The sequence below is a fragment of the Anser anser genome (assembly GCF_964211835.1).
Source record: "Anser anser genome assembly, chromosome: 5".
Taxonomy (NCBI): domain Eukaryota; kingdom Metazoa; phylum Chordata; class Aves; order Anseriformes; family Anatidae; genus Anser; species Anser anser.
Window position 1 is genome coordinate 35,528,025 of NC_139725.1, and position 20,719 is coordinate 35,548,743.

General features: G+C 48.2%; 2 protein-coding genes and 1 long non-coding RNA gene across 6 annotated transcripts in view; 2 read left to right on the top strand and 1 right to left on the bottom strand.

Moving 5' to 3' along the window:
• Positions 1-157: 157 nt before the first annotated feature.
• GCHFR (GTP cyclohydrolase I feedback regulator) lies at positions 158-8,784 on the bottom strand. The gene is made up of 3 exons (XM_083839721.1): positions 8,649-8,784; positions 5,683-5,777; positions 158-1,063 (listed from the first exon to the last, which is right to left on the bottom strand). Exons 1-3 carry the CDS (start codon positions 8,682-8,684, stop codon positions 940-942), a joined length of 255 nt encoding a protein of 84 aa, XP_083695847.1. The 5' UTR covers positions 8,685-8,784; the 3' UTR covers positions 158-939.
• LOC310900957 lies at positions 1,071-9,809 on the top strand. Of its 3 annotated transcripts, XR_014585483.1 has the most exons (5): positions 1,071-2,913; positions 3,263-3,369; positions 4,328-4,458; positions 4,578-4,640; positions 9,680-9,809. It is a non-coding gene; the product is annotated as an uncharacterized lncRNA (long non-coding RNA). The 3 variants fall into 3 exon arrangements; XR_014585481.1 differs by having other exon boundaries at positions 1,071-3,369; positions 4,328-4,482; XR_014585482.1 differs by having other exon boundaries at positions 1,071-3,369.
• A 4,035-nt stretch (positions 9,810-13,844) lies between these two features.
• RMDN3 (regulator of microtubule dynamics 3) overlaps positions 13,845-20,719 on the top strand; it is a 44,416-nt gene continuing 37,541 nt past the window's right edge. The window contains exons 1-3 of one of the 2 annotated variants that reach the window (XM_083839715.1): positions 13,845-14,211; positions 16,018-16,213; positions 16,867-17,013. In XM_083839715.1, the coding sequence (XP_083695841.1) occupies positions 13,956-14,211; positions 16,018-16,213; positions 16,867-17,013 (599 nt within the window). In that variant the 5' untranslated portion in view covers positions 13,845-13,955. Of the gene's footprint in view, positions 14,212-15,574; positions 15,718-16,017; positions 16,214-16,866; positions 17,014-20,719 lie in introns of those variants that run through there. The other variant, XM_083839716.1, reaches the window with a different exon arrangement.

Below are 20,719 nucleotides of genomic sequence, written 5' to 3' on the forward strand. Positions count from 1 at the left end.
TAGCTGCTCAGTCAGAGGATGGGATTTTGAGAGGTGCTATCTGAACAAACACCAAACCTTTCAAAGCCTGGAGCTCTGTAATTCCTGAAAGCTTGCTTGGGAGCTGTGAATCCAGCAGGCTTTGGGCACTTCAGAACAACCCACACAAAGACGTAGGTCTCTTCAGATAAATATTTTATTGGGGTTACCTTTACAGCAGAATTGATGTACAGTCCCAGACAATCCAGCATTGCAACTGTTGCTGCTATGTTTACAGAGCCGATACCTGAAATGTTCACAAAACCTTTCTGTACTGATCTAAGGTATTTCAGGAACCACCGTGTTATGCTTGAATGGCACTCTTGGGACTGAAAGTCTGATGCTGCTAGCCGTGATTCAGTATAGGAGGGAAATCGGCCTTGCTGCTGAGTGGAGGGATTCTCAAAGAGCACTGTGTGAGATTAGCAGTTCCTGCTTTCATTTTGGGGATGAGACTGTATGCCATCTGTGCTTGACCTCCCATCCCTGCCCCCCTAGGTCTGGGAGGAGGCATGTTCTGAACTCCCATATAGCATGTACCCCCAGGACAGCCCTGAGGAACAGACAGGCAAGTCTGTTATTTGAGCTCCTTCCAATGCATGCTAAATAGATTATTAAAATGTAAAAAGATGGTATTTGCCAGACTGCCATTTGGATGAATGTGGAGTTAAAGCCATCTGTTGTGTGTGCCTGATATAGTCTGGGCTGGGATAGCTTCCTCCCCCCAGGCCTTATGAAATGGCAGGGATGGTGAGTTTCCATTAGGTGAAGTCTTGCCCCCACAACACTCCTCCCCCCACACCTGAGCATCTGGAATCTGGAACAGAAACAAATTACTCAAGGAAAAAAGCTTGCTTTAAGTCCTGTGTGAGGTGATTGCCAGCAGAGTCCTTCCCCAGATGGAGTGCAGAAGTTTCCTCGCTATTCCTTGTGGAGGCACCACACCAATGTCTGGCCCACGCCTGTCATGCTGACCACGCGGTAACCACAGCACTCCAGCTTGTTCAGGACTATCCGTGGTGCATCGTCCACGTAGTACTCCCAGCTGCAAGCAGGAAAAAGAAGAAAGATGAGGTGGAGAAGGAAGAGACAAGAATTTCCTTGTGGAACTGAGTCTGCATTGCTAATAAACTGGTATAAAACACTGCAGTGACCGCAACTGGCATACTGCCTGTGTGTTGCAACATCTTGGTTAACCAGATGGGGAAGGACAAAACCCACAGCTTCTAAACCAAAGAAAAAGCATGCCCAGAATGGAATTCAGCTTTAAATTGAAGTGTGGTTTGGGGATCAGTTGTCCAAAGCCATGTGTTTCATAGTTAACTGGGCTGAAACTGCAGCGGCGGGAGTTTGCAAGTATGCATAGCTCAGAATTCATGGAAAAATAGGGTAGTCTCTGCAAAGCAGGAAAAAATGTAGGACAGCAGCTTCAAACAGTGTCATAACAGCACACAACAGCTAGTGCTTTTTCTTTGCTATGAGAACATAGCTGTTCCCATGTTCCTGCAAGTAGCAGACCTAACTAACAACTTGCTGGGCTTAATACATCCCTGTTACTGGGCCCTGTTTGCTGTTGCTGGCACCCAGGCCTCTGTTTATGTGGCTGGGCTGTTCTGGAAGCTTTTTACAGACTGATTCAGGTGTTTCAAAGGAATGGGAAGCCAATATTTTATGTATGTCAAAGCATGTCTGTGAGTCAGGGGCTTTTGTGAGCCTGTGCTTGAAATCTGGGGGTTGGGAGACAAAAATGCTGCCTTCAGCAAGCATTAGGCATTTGGAAAAATAGAAATCCTCTGTCTTCAACACAGCTGCCAAATAAGGTGGAGCACAGGATCCTCTACCCTGGCAATTCACAGCGGTTGTATGCCTGTGGATGTCTGAGAACCAATACTTGGGATCTTTGTCTAGCTTTTGCCCCTTTACAGTTTCTGCCAGCTCTGTGCGCTTGGAGCAGGAACTACCCTTGCCTCCACCTGGTCCTTCAGGCTCAGCAGAAGACCTGAGGGCTGTGAGAATGCTCCCACCATAAAGGAAATAGGTGGTGGTCGTGGAGTGGAAGAACAGCACAGTAAGGACACAAAACGTGCTGAATGAGCTTGGGAAGCAGCAGAGCCAAAATGGCAAGTGTAACCTTCAGTGCTGGCTTTGGCAGCCTTTCCGTTCCTCTAACACAGCCATTTTGGCTGCAGTATTTATTCAAGCAGATGGGATGAGCTTCATAATTGTTCATTTCTTAGATGACTCACTGTGCCAGATAAGCTGATAATGATGGGCTATGAGATCTTCGGTGATCTTGTTTGGGCATCTTAACAAAGCCTGTCCTGACTTTCATACCAGTAACAATAAAAAAGACCGAAAAGCATTTGCAAAGTTTCTAAGGTTGCAAAACATTAATAGTGGTGAATACTTTTTAAAGCCTGAAATAACACCAAGATGTGAAAGTTTTTTTTCAGTTTCTCAAGGCAGACTATACTTTGCTATAATTATAGATGGGGTGTAAAGATAATATGTATTATTATAAGTGTCTTTGAACTTGATGCTTTCTCTAAGAGGCTTGCTACATACCCTTCGGATTCACATGTTCAAGTTGGTAAATATTATTGCCATTATGCAGAAGGAGCTGAGGCAGGGATTGTTTGCTATTTGTAGGAGCCTAAAAAACTGACTGGCTGAGCTAAAAGCAGAAGACAAGCTGAGTTGCCTAGGGCCTTAAACACAACTCTGCGTTGAATGAAACAAAAGATCACACACAACGTGTATTGAGCACACCGCCCTCTCCGTCTCAACCAGGATGGAGTGGCTGGGAACATTTGTAAAGCCTTTCCTCCCAGCCAAGAGCCAGCAGGGAACAGAGAAGTCACCCCAGATGGGAGAGGACTTCTGCACATGCACATTGTAAGTACATGACCCTAGCTGCCTTACCTCCCAGATGTGCCAGAACTAGACGAGTGAGTGGTGCGTGGGGATGGGATTGAGCTGGAGTAGGAGTATCCTCCAAACGTGGGGATTTCTAGCCTGTTTTGGAATGATTTTCTATTTAAAAGTAGTGATGGAGCAATCTCCTGGTGATATGCACAGCAGTCCTTTTAGCTTCCTTGGGGATGGGTTTTGACTGTGCCCCTGGGAAACAGGTACGTTAGGGCGCTAGTGGCTGCCTTGGACCTCAGCTCCCACAATCTGACAAGCAGGCGTCAGCTTTCATTTCAGAGCCAGCAGTACTGATTAAGAACCCTTATAATTACAGGAGGCGCTTATAATTACAGGAGGACATCGCCGAGTGATCATCCACACATGCACGTCCACCTGGGCATGCAGGTTGCCCAAGAAGCCCCTGTTCTGCAGCAGCCAAAGGTCAGCTTTTGGATTCTTGACCCCACGCGGGCTGGGGCAGAGCCTGGCTCTTCCCTGACCCAGATTCCTGTGGGGTTTTGCCCCTGCACGTCAGATAAGGGACCGACAATGCATGCTGGCAGCTGATGCAGCTTAACGATGTGCCATTTGCAGGAGCTAGTGCAGAACTGCATAACAGGATCTGTGCTCCCCTTTATTAGAGGCAATTAAGCACTACCTCTGTGTATTATAGTGCTCCAGCTGGTCCGTGCTGCTTAGACCTTTTCTTTCAGGCTCCCTCTGAGCTCCTTAGGTCATGTTTAAGGTTTTGGGGCTCACAGTGCTGCGGAAAGGGCAGAATTTGTGGCATCCTACTGCCAAGCTTACTGCTAGTGCAGCCCTGCAGCCAGGCAGAGGGAGAATCCTGCTTGGCTGCAGTGCTTTCCTTCCTTCCTGGATGTTTTTTTTTTTTTTTTTGGCAGAAGGGCGGATGGGGCTCACCCTGCTGGCATGTCGCTGCACCTCTCGGGGTGTCAGCAGCCACATTCCTGCAGGGTTGTTTTCTCCACCCCCTGTTGCTCAAGCGCACCCGGGGAAGATGTGCTGCAGGGAAGCAGTGGGGTGACCCTGGGTATGACACAAGCTGTGACAAGAAGCAGGTGGGGCAAGACAGAGCCCAAAGTGCCTACCAGGCCACGGACACAGGCTGCAGCAGGAGATGCAATAAAAAATTCCCCAAAAGAAACAAAGTCTGGCACTCCTGTTCCTTCCAACTCTGCATCTCCTCCCTGGCTGCTGGGGCAGGCAGCGCGGGGGCATTTTGCCTTTCTCTGCTGTTCCTTTACTCAAATCTTAGAGTCGCCTCCATCTCAGGAGCCAGGAGCGCTTTGTCCTCCTTGAAGCCTCTACTGTTTTTCCCCTCGGGTCTCCTTTCTCCTATTGCATAACTCCCTGCCTGCTTCTGGGCTCGGCTTCACAGGCAACAGCATGAAGCTGACACTGCTGCCAATCTCCTCGCCACCCACGGGGTTGGGAATAGCAGCACGGAGACGGCTCAGCCCTGCAAACCCACCCCAGAGCTGCAAGCAATGGAAAGGAGAGATTGAAGAGGTCAGGATGAGCTCTCCTGCAGAGGCAGGTGGCCCGAGCTTGTATTTGGGAGGGTTTTTCTTCACCAGACAAACTTTTGATTTTAATTTTTTTTTCCTTCTCTTTCGTTAATTTTTTAGGTTTTTGGTGCTGCGACAGTGGAGGAGCTGGACCTCGATGCTTGCCAGCCTGGTGCTGAGGAGGTGGGTCTTCCCAGCCCCGCCGGCGGCAGTCTGAGAACATTCTGGGACCAAGAAGCCCCTTCTGCTTCACGCCTGGTTTTCCTCCTACTCCTCCTCTGTGCTGCGGCGCGAGTGGGCAAGCTTGAGCAGAAATCTGACTGTTCCCCTCTGTTTTAATTTGCATTTGGGGCGGGGGGTTGTTTTGCTTTGTCTTGGAGAAAAACAAGACGTTGAGATACCGAATGGGGGGGAGAAAAAAAAGTGGGCCAAGATGTAACGAACAGGATGGCAGCATTTCCAAGTTGCACCCTGCTGAAAGCTGTTGTCAAACTTGGTGTGGGCAGAGAGAGACACAGGGATGCAGGGAAGTGTCAGATATGTATGGCTTAGGAACGCGCAGGCTGGGGACATGGAGCAGCTCTAACCCTGGGGCTCAGCTGCCCAAGGAAAGGCTTCAGGAGCTGTCAAGAGGGGCTGGCTCAGGTGTGCGTTACCGGGGAGAAAACTCAAGCTAGGACGGGGAGTGGGCAGGACAGGCTGTGGATGAGCATCTGGGGTCATTTGGCACCAAAACAGGCCAGAACAAGGCTGTACAGGGGGAGGGATGGACTCAATTTGCTTTTGAGCATCTCGGGGCTGGAAATGGTAACAAGACAGAGGAGGTTTGTCTTTGAGAGCTAGGGATGGGATAAAGGCAGATAGTTATGCAGAAAGATTAAAGCGCTCACTGTGCCTGTTTTATTTCAGCCAGGGCATGCGTCAGGTAGCAACCAGAAGCATCCCAAGCAATTAAGGATGTGGAGAAGGTTGGTCAGGAGCTAAAATGGGGTCACAGTGAGGAAAAAAAAAAAAAGGCATCACCTCCTGATGTATCAGGAAGCGTTTCCTTGGGTGAGCACTAACAGGCAGGGACATGGACACGTGTGTGCCCCTCCAGCATCGAATTAGTGCTGGGATTAAAAGTGGGTGTGCAGCCGGAAGGTGCTGCGGTGAATACGAGGAGTGATGCTCTTGGGTAAATCTGGAGAGGGGAGAGCCTGAAACATCACGGAAATGTACTTACAAGTGGTTCCCCAGCATGTTCCTCTTGGTGGCCCCCAGGTAGCGCATCAGGCTGGGATCCGAATGCTCGTCTCCCACCATGGTGGGGCCAACCTCCTGCAGGGAAAGGCAGCAGAGCAGGTGAGCGATGTGCAGCCGCGTGGTCAACCCTCCCCGCTCCCTGGGACGGTGAGTTGTACCAGGAAAGGAATTGTGCCTTCGAGAAAACAAGGTTTCCAGTGCCACCCTTAAGAGCACTGACGTGGGTTCCTCTGCCTGTAGGAGCAGAGGCGACGTGTCCCAGCTCAGGACAGAGCCACCCGTGCATCCCAGGAGGAGACCTTGGTGGCTTTGCTCCTGGAGAGCCACCTGCTGGCTGAGCTCACAGTGCCTCTGGTCCCTGGGATCCAGCTCTGGGAAGTCTGTAGGGCAGCAGCAGGGTGGTACTCGTGGCCTCATCACACGAAACCAGCAAATCTGTTTTGAAATGAGTCCACAGGCCAGTTAGAGGCAATCTGCCTGTCCTGGCAGAGGATGGCTTTGGAACAGCTCCGCTAGCAAGGAAGGGTGAGAAGACGGGGACAAGGAGGTGCTGTGGGGTGGTTTGGGCAGAGGAGCACCCATGGGGTGAGGAAGAGCAGTCACGCTCTGTTGGAGCAGCAGCCTGCAGCCGGGAGTCATGGCGCCACCAAAGCCACCAGGTGGCCTTCCCACCTGGTGGGACAGGGACGTTTTCACTCAGCGCTCCAGAAGCGTTATTTTATGAGATATTCCTGGTCTGGACAATTTCCAGAACCAAGTAACAGGCCGTAGCGGAGAAGTATAGCTCCAGAGTGACCTCCGTAATAACTGCCTGCCTCCGGACTGTCCCTGCACCGATGGGGAGCACCCAGCCCCACCAAAACACCAAAGCCAGAAAAAACAAAGACCAGGGCCTTAAACAACAACAACAACAAAATAATAAAAAAAAACCCTTAGGGTTTTTAATTAATTCTAATAGGAGGAGCTATTACTCCCTTTTAACTCTCTCTTTTAACACTACACGCATAAGTTTGCAAGCGAAAACTTTCTGAAGAATGTCCCCACCTGCTGGCACTGCCATCATCAACCTACATTAATTATCGATAATTTATAACGTGTAGAGGGCTGCTCAACCCTGAGTAGCACCCAAAATAAGTTAAGCGTCACCCAGATCCTTTCTGACCCCTCTCCATCACCCCTTGCAGGAAGCTCAGCCCTGGCACAGGACAGGGTCTGTGAGACCCCAATAGATGGTGCCTGCAGGGGCTCCTGGGCCACATGCTCCGCTGTTACACCATGGTGTAAATGGGAAGCCATGCACCTTGGCCCCGAGTTTGGCAATGAAACAGCCAGGCACTCGGACAGCAAAGGCAGCAGGGAATTGGTATTTGGTGTGGAAAGCTCAGGTGGATGTGGTCTGGGAAGGCTGAAGAGCGGAGAGGGTGAAACCCTGACAGCACCCGTCTACAAACCAGCAAACTGCGCGTTAACCGCGAGCCTCTGTCAGACCCCAATTAGAAAGCGCTCGCACAGCGCTGCTAACCAAACATCCCCGTGTGCTGTGCAAACACGCAGGCACGCTCGGCTGCACAGAGATGGAGGAGACACAAACCAAGGAGGAGGAAGAGCCGCTGGTCCCTGTGCATCCGATCCTGGCTGCCTGCATCCTATGGGAGATGTGCCATGGGGGAGCGAGCGACCTGTCCCCGTCCCCACCCCAGCTGCTGCCAGCAAAAGGCAGCAATGTCTGTGTCCCCCCCTGCTCTGCCAGCACAGACCCTTTCCAGCCGTGGCTGGATGCCAGGTTTCAGGCTGTGAATGTTTGCTTTGCGCTGCTAAAGAGCAGAGTTTCCAAAGTCTGCAGGGCAAAGTGCGTTAACCTGTAGGTATTTCAGTCCACCCTGCTGCGTGCGTTTCCCCGAAGTGCTACAATACGCGTCCGTGCCATGCTTTGTGCCCATCAGTCCATAATCATTCAATCAACTGGTGTGACACCAAATATCGCTGCAAACAGAGATGTTTTGGTGCAACGGCATCCTCCTCGGACAGACCGCATCTCTCACCAGACTCCTGCCAGCTCATTGGTTTGCTCTTTTCCCCATCGCACCCTTCCCGTTGCAAAACCACGACATCGCACTTTGGCCTTCAGACAGTATTTGATATAGTTCCCCTTGGGAAAACAAAAACCAAGCCCTCTAGACGTCTGCCTGCTCCTGCGGGCCCGGCAGGACGTGCTGGCTGCCAGTGGGACAGCAATCGCTAGGAAGCAAGGTTTCCTCTGCGCCTTTTTAGGGGAACAATGGGTCTCAGCCTCAGTCCCTGCCACGGCTTTGGGTGCTGCACAGCCACCCTGGTGCCAGTAACGCCCTGCCCTTTGGCTGTGGCCGTGTTTTCCACTGTGACACAGCCAGCAGGGCTTTTCGGGAAAGAGAAAAAACCTACGGTGAGCACACATGGATTACTTTCTTTGACTTTCATGGGCTCCTGCAACAAGTTTCCCAAGCAAACTTGCTCGCTGTTTGAGGGGAGCGGAGCAGCACTAGGGGCGCCTGGGTGCTCTCCTGCTCCCCACCTCACCCAGGCGAAGGGTCGGGACGAAGGGAAGAGAGCGAGGGTGGCTGCCCACATCCCTGCTCACCCAGCGGCTCCCCCAGCCCCTTGGGGCAGCCCCCCCCCAAGCCCCTCAGCAGCAGGTGCAGGGCCATGCTGCGGGCAGCAGCGCGGTGCCCAGGAGGAGCCCCCCATCTCCATCTGCCCCCCATCTCCATCACCCCCATTTCTATCACCCCCATTTCCATCGCCCCCATCTCCCCCATCTCCATCTCCCCCATCTCCCCCATTTCCAACACCCCCATCTCCATCACCCCCCCATCTCCGTCTCCCCCCTCCCCGTCTCCCCTCTCCCCACGCGCTCCCCCCGAGCCCCGCAGCCCCCGGGGGAGCTGGGCGGCGGCGGGGCGGACTCACCATGCGGATCTGCGTGCTGACCAGCAGGTACGGCATGCTCCCGACCCCGCCGCCGCCACCCCCGGGGCTGTGGCCGGGGGCGGCCCCTCCCGGCCCGCCCCGCCGCCGCCCCCGCTCCGCCCGCGGGGAAGGATGCGGCCGCCGCGCTGATCCCTCCCCGAAGAGGAGCCCCCGGGGGGGCTCCCGAGGTGGCCCGGGTGGTTCAAGAAACCGCCGACGGCTCGGGGGCTCCGCAAGGGTCCTGGGTCTGCTCTCCGTCCCCCCAAAAAAGGACGAGGAGATAGAAGGAGATGGGTGGTGGAGAGGAAGGTGATGGGCAGGGAGAAAAAGGACAGGGAGGTGGCGGATGGGGAGGTGGTGGATGGGGAGATGAAGGAGAGGAGGTGATGGCTCTGGGGGTGATGGAGCAGGAGACGATGGACGGGGAGATGAAGGACAGGGAGATGAATGATGAGAGATGATAGCCCAGGAGGCAGAGGACCAGGAGACATGGGACACTGAGAGAATGAACTGGGAGATGATGGACAGGGAGATGGTGGATAAGAAGGTGATGGACAGGGAGTTGAAGGACAGGAGATGAAGGACAGGAGGTGATGGAGCAGGAGACAATGGACAGGGAGACAAAGGACAGGGAGATGCAGGATGGGAGATGATAGCCCTGGAGGCAGTGGACCAGGAGACAATGGACAGGGAGACAAAGGATGGGGATATGGTGGACAGGGAGATGAAGGACTGGGAGACAATGGACCAGGAACCAGGCAGGGGTGAGCCTGGGACCCTGCAGCTTTTATCTGGAAATGTGGTTTAAATCCCTTCAAAATTTGAGGGGCAGCTCATATCTCAAGTCCAGAGCATCGGTGCTTCCGATGTGGGAGCTGATGGAGTGATTCCTTCCTCAACACCTGCTCTAGGTATAAATAAAACAACATTTCCGCAAATAACAAATAATATTTCTATAACCTCAAAACTTGCACAGAAATCTTTCCATGCAGCTCGTCACCAGCTATAATCAATTCCTACTTTTCTTACAGATCTTCAGAAATAAGGCTTCAGGAGAAAGCAGAAGGATGTTCCCATGTGGCCGAGCCCGGGCTGTGGCACGTCGTGTCCTTCCTGCCTGACCTGCGGCCAGTTTATCTGCACTGCCACGGGTTACCGATTAACTCCAGCAGGGATCGAGAGAGAAAAATACACATTTCTGCTCACTAGTCTAAAGGGAATACTCTGACAGAGCCAATTTTTGCTGTTCCTATCATATCTGTTGTTTTGGGCCTCACAAAAAACAAACAAACAAACAAACAAACTATCAGACGCTGATGTTGTCATATTCCTAAAGTGTGCCCCAAATATCCTGATGTATGCATTTTGAGCTGTATGTGGATACCTCACCCCATGGGTTAAACCCCTGCTCCTTCAGATCACCTGCATGCCCAGGACGGTCTTCCCAAATTCCCTGGTGTCAGAACAGGCCAAATGTTTATTCCTAACACTTATTTTCTGGTATAAACATGCGCTTGGCTTCTAACATGAGAAACCGAGGCATAATTTTGCCTCCATTACCCAGTGAATGAAAAGGAAGTGCTTTCTGCTGCTAAATTCACCTCGGTTGTGATTGCTTCCTACAGAAGCACCCAAATCCACCACCCCGGTGACCCGGACCAGGCGGACTCTGCTGTGAGCGCATTCCCATCCCACCAGCCATGGGAAGGAGCCCAGAGATGAAATCCAGACCCTTGGATCTCTCTGCAAATTAAAGAGAAAAAAAAAGAAAAAAAAAAAAAACATCCAGGGCTCTTGCAGCGTGGCGGGCTGCCAGGCGCTTGCTCTCGCTGCCTGCTTTGGCTCTCACAAGGCTCTTTCTTGGGGGGGCAGGGAATAAAAGAGAGGAAAAAGAAAAACAGAGCCTGCACACAATATTTTGGTATTGAATTTCCTGTTAAGATACTGAAATCTGGGAGGCAGCCCAAGCGCTCTGCGTGGTGGTGGCGTGAGAGCAAGCCATAAAATGTGATGCAGTACATCCCAGCGGTACCATTCATCATCGGAAAGCAATTATCGCCCCTTGGTGCTGGCTCCGACCTGTCTACTTAAAGTCGTGGTCGGACATGGGCAGCAATAATTTGTGGAAAAGAAAGCAAAAGGTCACGTGGCTCTGCCATAGATCATCGCACCGTTACAAGAGTGGCACACGAAGAGCTCTGTTTTTCCCCATCTGACATCAGTGGCTTTTTCTCATAACACTCCCTTCTTTCTGCAGCTCCCAAGACTAAAAGAGGGGAGCTTTAGCTAAGACATTAGGAAGAAATTCTTCACTCAGAGGGTGGTGAGGCACTGGCACAGGCTGCCCAGAGGAGCTGTGGCTGCCCCATCCCTGGAGGTGTTCAAGGCCAGGTCGGATGGGGCTTTGGGCAACCTGGTTTGGTGGAGGTGTCCCTGCCCGTGGCAGGGGGTTAGAACCAGCTGGTCTTGAAGGTACTTTCCAGCCCAAACTACTCTATAGTTCTATGAAACGTAACCAGCCCACAGGTTCACTGCATTTACTGTGGGATGGAGAAATTAAAACGCAAAAGCCTGGAGCTCATGATTTTGCCATTAATTTTATCATTAATATCTTCCTTGCCTTAGACAGAGTCCATCTTCAACTATAATACTGCGATCTCGACCAAAAGCCAGTGGTTCTTTACACCCCCTGTATCACGGCAAGTCCTATGAATGGTTTGCTCTCTAAAATAACCATTTCAGACTGTGCTACTTGGTGGCTTTCCTCAATGACTTTTTTTTTTTTTTTTTTCATTTCTACACTTGTCCCTTACTCCTGGAAGCTGCCCAGCCTTCAGCCGGCGAAGAGTGAGGTTTTAAGAGATTTCACACTACGGAGTGCTCCCAGAGCCCTGCACCACCCTTCAGGGCACAATTCCAGACCCAGAGCTGATGGCCCAGTCATCTGCAAGCCCCTCTGCTCAGGGGATGGGGAGAACTCGTTGCATCAAAAGATTTGACATTCCAGGAACATTGTGCTTAATGAAAACTTGAGGCGTATGAAAGAAATTGCATTGCCTTTTAATAATGAAGAATTGCTTCCTAATTACCAAACAAGCTGTTCATCCACAGCATTGGGTCCTTGCAACCTGTTGGCTTTGATCCTGCTCCAAGTGATGAAGGTGTGAGTGTGTTTTTATGAGGAGGTAGTGATTTTCACTCCACATTTTGATGTCACGTGGGAGAAATAGACTTCCCCCCCACAGAGCTAAGGATAAAATGCCTCTGAAAGTTACCTGTGCTTCTTGTTAAGCTCTGGTTTGTGTGTCAGATGTGAGGCCATTTGTCACTGGTCACAGCGTCAGCATCCTGTCTGGCACGTCTGCTGGAAATCTGTTAGCAAACAGACCCAAAGTGTCTCTGCAAAACCAAATTGCAAGGTTATTTTAGGAAAATTAAAGCATTTAGAAAAGAAAAAGATCTTAAATCAGTCTCCATGCACGTTCATTTTACCCAGGGCCCCACTGTGTTCCAGTAACCTTCCTCTGGCCCCAGCAAAGGGATTCATGGGGAAATGGGAAAGGACATTATTACCGCTTTACCTTCAGCAGCAATCTCTTCGTTTCAGAAGGTTTTCATGACAATAACAAAAACACCTGTGCAATCTGGGGGGTTGTTTGCAGGGCTGGCACGTTTCAGGGCAAAAAGGTAATAACTGGGAAGGCAGACTCTAGGATATTATGTGAGCAGCTGACGCTGTTATGGTGATAAACCCAAAGGAGCTTATGAAAACCAAAAGAAAAAGAAAGAAAATGAAATCCAGTGGGAATTTCAGGTCTTTACAACATTCCACCTGACCATCCCAGTTTTTTTCCGCTGAATCATGAAGGGTTAAAGGGAAAGAGTAACGGGGCTCAAGCAGGAGCTGTTATTTCCGGAAATTATTTCTTTCAAAAAAAACTTGTTTTTATTACTTTCATTAAAGTGCGACGTGAGATGAACAGGAACAGCAGGCTGCAGCATGGTGTTACTCTGATAACATCTTTAATATCCGCGGGACCATGAATTTGTGCTGCCCTGGGTTATACATAAAAACCACACGAAGAAATTCAGCCTTCCATCTCCGTGCCTGCTGGAAGGTGCTCCTGTAGTTGTCACCTGAAATATCTGCATCAGTAAGAAAGGGATGGGGCAGGTCCTCGGCACAAGGGTTTTGTTGGGTGCGGGTGACACTGCGGTCATTGCCGAGGCTGTGCTGTGGCTGTAGGGATTGTGGTGGTGTTGCTGTGATTGTGGTGTTGTAGGGGTTGTGGTGTTGTAGTTGTAGGAACCGGGGCAGTGTGGTGCAGGTGTAGGTGCAGGTGTAGCTGTAGGTTTAGGTGTAGGTGAAGGTGCAGATACACGTGCAGGTTTAGGTATAGGTACAAGTGTACATACAGGTGTATGGGGTAGGTGTAGGTATCAGCACAGGCACAGATACGAGTGTTGGTGTAGGTACAAGTACAGGTGTCTCTGTAGGTGCAAGTACAGGTGCAGGTACAAGTGTGGGTGTAGGTACAAGTGTATGTACATGTACTGGTACATGTATACATACACACACGTACAGGTGCAGGTACAAATACAAGTGTAGGTATGTGTACAGTTACTGGTACAATCACATGCACTTGTACAGGTGCAGGTATAAGTACAAGTGTAGGTACCCATACAGGTACTGTAACACACATGTACAAGTGTAGGTACACGTACAGGTACTGGGGCACGCACACACACACTTACAGGTACAAGTGTAGGTACATGTACACACACAGGTACATGTACACACACCCCTACAGGTACAGGTACACATACAGGTGTAGGTACACGTCCATGCACAGCTACAGGTGTAGGTACATGCACATGGACATGCACACGCACATGTGTAGGTCCATGTTCATGTACACGTACATGTACAGGTATAGGTGTAGGTACAGCTACAGGTGTAGGTACACGCACACACACCCCTACGGGTACAAGTTTAGGTACAGGTATTGGTACAGGTACATGTGCACATACACAGACACATGCATGTACACACACACAGACACATGCATGTACACACACACAGACACATGCATGTACACACACACACACGTACATGTACACACACACCCCCTCACACTCACACACACACCCACCCTCGCACAGGCCCAGCCCCAGCCGGGCCCCTCCCTCCGGCCGAGGCGCGGGGCTCTGACGTCTCCTGACGCCACAGCGCGGCCCGGCCCCGGTCCCCCCGGTTCCTCCCGTCCCGTCCCGTCCCGTCCCGTCCCGTCCCGTCCCCCCGCAGCCATGGCGCGGCCCGGGCCCGGCCGCCCGTCGCTGGGGCTGGGGCTGGCGCTGGGCGCCGCGGGGCTGGGGCTGGGGCTGGGCCTCGGCCTCGGCCTGCTCCGGCGGCGCCGCACGGGAGACGGCCGGGATCCGGAGCGGGATCCGGAGCGGGATCGGGATCGGGATCGGGATCACGATCGGGATCAAGACCGGGATCGGGCTCGGCCCGGCGGGCTCGGCCCGGGCTGCGCGGAGGCCGTGGGGCGGCGGAGCCTGGGTAGGGGCTGGCGAGGGCCGGGCTGGGCGCGGGGAACGGGGTTAGCGCACGTGGGGTTTGTTTTTTCTGTTTTTTTTTTTTTAATTCCTTTTTTTTTTTCTTCTCTTTTTTCCAAGCTTGGGCAAAGCTGCAGGGATAGAAAATGAGGCTGCGTCGGTTTGTGGCATTGCTCGGGTTTTAAAATGAGCACGGCGGTGGTGGTTGGACTGGGCATGGACAGTACATGCTCCTGTAGCTCAGCAGCCTGCATCCAAAAAAAAAAAAAAAAAGGAAAAAGAGTGCTCACCTGAATACCTTGGCTGGGTTATCTAAAGACCTGTCACTGCTTCTGTGTTGGTGGGGGAGTGGTAACTGAGTAACTTGTAAACAGAGCTTTAACCTCTTCCTGTTACAAAAACATCTTTTAGATGTTTCTAACTCAGTGTTTTCCTGCTGCACTGCACGTGCCATAAACTGCAGGAGACCTGCAGCATCCAGCAGGAGCCGGAGAGTTAATACACCTGCACGATTTTGACAGGTGGCTTTGGCAGACTGCTGCAACAGATGTTCCTCTGCTGCTGGTTAACAACTGCATAACTTGGAAGGAATCCTTTTATCCAGGTCTGTGCGGTTCCACCCCAGAACTGGCACCAGGGTGGATGCTGAGGAGTCGTACGTTGAGATTCCCGCAGACCCTTCTGCAGAAAACAGCAAAGCAAACATCGTTTTTGAGAAGCAAAAGGACAGAATGGCAGTGCTCTGTTAGCTCTGAGTTCAGGTGTTTTAACACAGGGTGCCCAGAAAGACAGGCCCTTCGCTTCTGCAAATCTGGCTGCCTTTTGAGAGTGTTTTTTTTTTAATATATATATTAAAAGAGTGTTCCTAAATAATTGACTTAAATGGTGATGTGTTGCTCTAAGTTATAATATTTAGTGTAAGCTTTCAAGAGGAAAGCAAGTAAAATTCACATATATACGTCTGTCCTTATGTGCTGGTTGATCTCACTGTATCTGCAAGAAGACTTAAAAGATCAGGCAAACTGGTAAATGTTGTAGATTGGCCTAAGCCAATGACGTATGTTGATGACAGCTGCAATTTGAAACCCGTTGTCTCCTCTTTGGGTTTCTGTTTCGTTTTCTTTTCCTGAATAAGAATAGAGTTGTGGGTTGGCTGTTGGTTTTTTTGATTGGTTGGTTTGGTTTGGTTTATTTGTTTTGTCGTTTGTTTTTATTTTTATTTAACATATTTAACAGAATTTTTATTTAACATTTATTTAACACTGTGGACAGAAAAGTCTGTCCACAGTTAGCTGTATTGCCCTTGTTCATTGCCACGTGTTACCTTGTAGGCTGGTTGTTCTCCTGGCTGGTGGCCTCCAGAGCTGATTGTAATTCAGAAGAAAAGCAGGCTAGTTTTCAAGTGTAATGTTGATACAGAAGTATGCAGAACGGAAATTGAATTAATTTGCAGTCAGGACTTCTTCAAAAGCAGCAATTTGCTTCTCTGCAGTGGTCTTAGTGATGTTCGGTATGGATTTTGCTCTTTTTCTAAATTTTTCACAAGGGGAGGTCTACGGAAGTGTGGTTAAAAGAGCTTTATTCACCTCGGTTAGTGCTGCACAAGTGTTAGGTGTGGCTATGTGCAGGTGTCAGAGAAGGGGGTGGTAAACCAGTGGAAGAACCCAAAACCCTAGGCCAGGTCAGAAGGCAGTACTCAAGATTAAGCCTTATATCCTCCATTTTCTGAAAACAAAGCTGAACTGAGATTTCCTATGAGAAGTCCTTTTCCATTTGCACCTAATGAACTTTTTCTCTCATTTTTTTTAAGCCCTGCACAAAACGCCAGTTCCTGCAGAGGCAGGAGATGGTGCTGTGTACACACCTCTGCTGACACAGGACGAACAGGTGGATGTTCTGGACCGCCTGGACTTCATGTTGAGAAACATTGCAGAGCTAAGGAAAGAAGTGGAGGAGCTACGAAACAGCCTACAGCACTTAGCTGGAGAAATCATTGGTGAAGTCAGGTGAGTATCGACCCTTCCCCTTCCTCATCTTTTCCTGTTGTTGTACATTTGTACTCTATAGCACAGGAAAACAGCCATGATTAATTAAGTGTACATTAAGTGCAGAATGAAAAAGTGGAAAAAAAGTCTCTTTAGTTTCCACTGGCATTGCATCTTGGCCTCCAGTGAGATTAGTATAAAAATATATAAAAATGTATATTTAGCCAAGTTTGCGTTTTTTCTTCTGGAATACTAAGTATTGACACTTGCTTAGGACATATTCTAGACTAGGTTATTTGTTTTGTAAATCTTTGTCTCTTGTTACTGCTGTTTTGTCATTAAGTGCTGCCAACTGTAGGTAACTTCTGATACGCAATAAAATATCTTAGGTTCTGCAAGGGGCTTCAGGATTCCTCTGCCATTACTCACTGAGGAAATCAGAGGAAGCCGTGTGATATGATTATCCTTTTGTATATGTATTGCTGTGGTCAGACTTGCTTTAAGAGTAGAATACCATGGTACTGATGGTAGCAAGATGTTTATGTAAGCAAGAGCAAGTCACCTTGTGAATTTTTTGGGTATAGAGCACATTGGATAGAATCTGCTAGAGAGAGGTACGGAAGCAGAATCTCGCCATCAAGTGGGTTTTGTTTCTCTTTTTGCCTTTCTTACAGGTGCCATCTGGAAGAAACACAGAGAGTGACACGCCGAAGGCGTTTCCCATTCCATAGGGAAAGAAGTGATTCCACGGGGTCCAGTTCAATTTATTTCACAGCCAACTCAGGAACAGCTACCACAGATGATGGAGAAAGCGAAGGCGGGTAAGCAGAACGCCATGTCTGAGGCAGCTTTTATAGACTTTGATGCCCAATTACTTACTTATGAGCAGTGTCATGCAAAGAAAGATTTATTTTCTTTTCCCTGCTGGCTGTTTGTCATCCTGGTTTTATTTGCTTTTATTACAATAAGTCCACCTGATGTATTATGTAAGGGAAAGTTATTTCCCTCTGAGGCCCCGATAATAAAGACTGCTCCTTAAAAAGAAAACCGAAGCCTTCCAGTGGTGCTTATCAGCACGGGACATGTCTCTGCTACTGTATGCATCTTGGTAGGAAAGTTAACAGCGTACTATAGGGAAATCAGCAATACTCAGCAATACTCAGCAATAGTTGGGCTGGATCTTAACTTTGGAATATAGATTTTTTTTTTGATTACATTTTGATAGTGCTTGCTGAAGGCAGATACAGCTCCCTGAGAATCTGAACGACAGGGCACAATTTGAAGCAAACACACACACATGATAAAACCCCTGAAGGTGTTTGTTAATGGGAATTGGGAGCATCAGGAATTCATTCTTAATGTATGATGGGTGATCAGGAGCTTTTGCCAGAGGTAAGTGCTGTGATTCCAAGCATGACTTCTGGGTAGGTGGTAGGAGAGACTTTATTTTAAAAAAATGAAAACAAAAACATTTGATTAGGGAACCTTGCAGGAAGGAGGGTATTAGGATCCCAGCCTGAAACTCAAGTGAGAGACTTATCAGGTTAGAAATAAAATTTCCATACATAATACATTTTAGAATGTCTGGAAAGCGTGAGAAATCTAAACATATTCCTGTTAACTAAGGTGTTGTTGGTTAGGGTATTTCTTGTGAATTTTTCTCAGTGTGTAACAGTGATCACTTTTGTTGCTTAGGTTCTTACAATCTAAAACCAGGTGAAAACTACAGTATAATTGAAGAACACAGACAAAGAATGCAGTATAAATGCAAGTACTGTGATATTAAAGCAAGAGGTCTGCTGCATACACGTACCAGACTTCTGCTGTGCCTTAATCAGATGAATTTTACAGCTTTTGAAGTATGTAGACATTTTCTAAAACAGGCAGTGCTGGTACTAAACGTTTTCCCAAAGAAGTTGACGTGAAATACAATTTAAAGAGAGAAGTTAATTAAGGCACAAAGAGAAAGAGAGGCAGAATTTGGACGTAAGGTGCTGTTTGGTAGTGGCCTAATGACCAGTCAGCTGGTGCACACTGACACTTTGCAACATGGGTTTGTAATCAGGACACAAACCTGCAATTACTGGAGCAGCCTCCTAGAACAAAGGACATAGATCTGTGGGAAAGCAGGCTTTGTTACTTCCATAAAAATAGATCATTTTAGTGTTCAGTCTCAGTAACTGGAATTGGTGAGGCAGGAAAGAGCTGATACGGTGTCATTCAGGTGATAGAACTGCTTCATTCATCTGAAGCGCGTGTTCATATGAAAGCAAAATTTGGGAGTAAGTGAGTCACGGTGGTGTAATGTGTCAGAAGGCTACGTAATAAATTATAGATATATATGTGTGTGTGTGTATATATATAGTTGAAGGCAGGACCTGTGCCATCCAGATAACAACAGATGCGTTTAATCATCAGGTTGCCAACAGATATTTTATAAAGCATATTGAAAAGGGTGATATTTTTTAACAGATACCAGCCCCGAGTGGCGTCTGATCATTAGAAATTTTTAAGTTGTGATAGAGGCCAGGAAGGATCCTAAGGTTTGTTCAGACTCTCCTTGGAGTACCTCAAGTGACGTGTGGAGTGGGGGCGTATTTTACTGTAAAACCTTGTTACTTTATCAGGAACCTTGTTATGGTTGGGGGATTTTTTACTTTTTATTTAAAATCTATAAAAAGGTTTAATGACTGGAGTGAAGAACTAGTGGATAAGCAGCTCTCGTTTGATGTAAATATGTATATGTATAGGATATTTGAATGGTGTATCATGTCACCCTGGTATTTGTCCTACGCAAATAAGTGTAATGTTAGCCTGTTCAGGACCAGCTGCCTTTGGCATGCAGTGTTTTCTTCTAGAGATGTAAATACTAAACTTGTATTGTAGAAAATCAGGGTAGAAAATGCACTTTTTGGAAAAAGAATATTTGAGCTTTTTAGCAGCCGCTGGGAGGAAGAATAAGACTATCCTTAGATACGTTTCAGCCGTGTATTCATTTCTGGCAATTGCATTCTTTTAATGAAATACAAGGGGGGGAAAACAAGTCACATTTCAGCTTTATTTTATAAACCACATGGACATAAGCATCTTCTCCGATTTCATATGCAATTGACGAAAATCTTCACAAACTTTCAGGAGCCTGGGGGTCTTGGGCTTTTACAGAACTTAATTTCTGCATATTGCTTTGGCACTGCTTTGGTCTTTCGGGCTTCTTCGCCTCCTTCCATGTGCTTTTCAGTTCCAGATAGTGTGTTTTCATTTTCTGTCAGGATGTGTGCTAGCCAGAGGCCTCAACATACCAAAGCATTTAAGGACTTTCCATCATCATAAACTTGGGAAAATAGGCTGATAATATCTAAATCCCTTAATCTTTCTAAAAACTCTTGAGTTTATGAAATTATATACAGTATTGCATCTCTTTTTAAGCTGGCAGCATCTTGTATGTGCTGTCTTGGAGAAAACACGTTTTTGTGGTGAAGAAAGGGGTGTATAGGAGCCACCTGTTGCTGCTTGTTTTTAAAGGCCCTATTGTCTTTCAGGATCCTTCAGCGTGGAAAGTGGTTTAAGTACTGAAATGTTTGCAGCCACCAGTGAAATGTTGCAGTGAAACAGTATCACCGCTGCCGAGCCCACAGCCACCCTGCTTAGTGGGTTAGGATGGGAAATAATGAATTGGGCTAAATCTCAGCCACAGAGGAAATGTGAGGAGTTTTTAAGTGCTGAAAATGAAATAGTCTAGGGAACTAATAATATCATTAACCGTGAGAAAATACCATGAAATTGAGCTTTTAGCTCGACCTGAATGAGAGCCATGCCAGTGTCACCTAACTCCATGTTGTAAGTAGGCGGTCTGGAATTTAATGGATAACCTTCAGCACATCACCTTGTGTTTGGTTTCCAGGTTTTGCAGGGATAACAGATGACTGTTACTTTATTTCTTGTCTTATTTATATATTTTTTAAACTACGAAATGGTACTTTTTAAAATTTGTGGTTGTAGGCTGTGGTGAATGAGGTTATTTATCTCAGAAAGGGAAATGTTTGAGCATAATTGATGGTTCTTAGAAAACTGAAGTTTTGATAGCCAAATGTACTTTGTTATCTGCCTGTGACCAGTTTAGTGTAACTGCTTTCTTTAGATATGCACACTAGTCACGTATCTGTATCTCCAGACAAAGGCAGCTTGTGCAGAGTGATAGATTCTGCCTTGGAGAACAGTCTGCCAGGACAAAAGGGAGTACAGCTGTAGTTACCAAATACCCCCAGGCTGTGACAGCTTTTAATTCTAACAGAACTTTTTAAGTTCAGCATTTAGCTTGGGCACAGGTTAATTAGGAAACAGCAACAAATATCCTCTAGAATTAAACACTTATGGGCTTTGAAGTATACTGCTTCAGGAAGATTGCCTTCTACCCAGATAAACCAATGAAATCCGAATATAGAAGTGCAACTTCTTAAATTCCTGGCTAACCTGGGCTGCTCCTTCTGGTTAAGCGCTCACAGAAGAATGTGAGGGGGTCAAATAGAT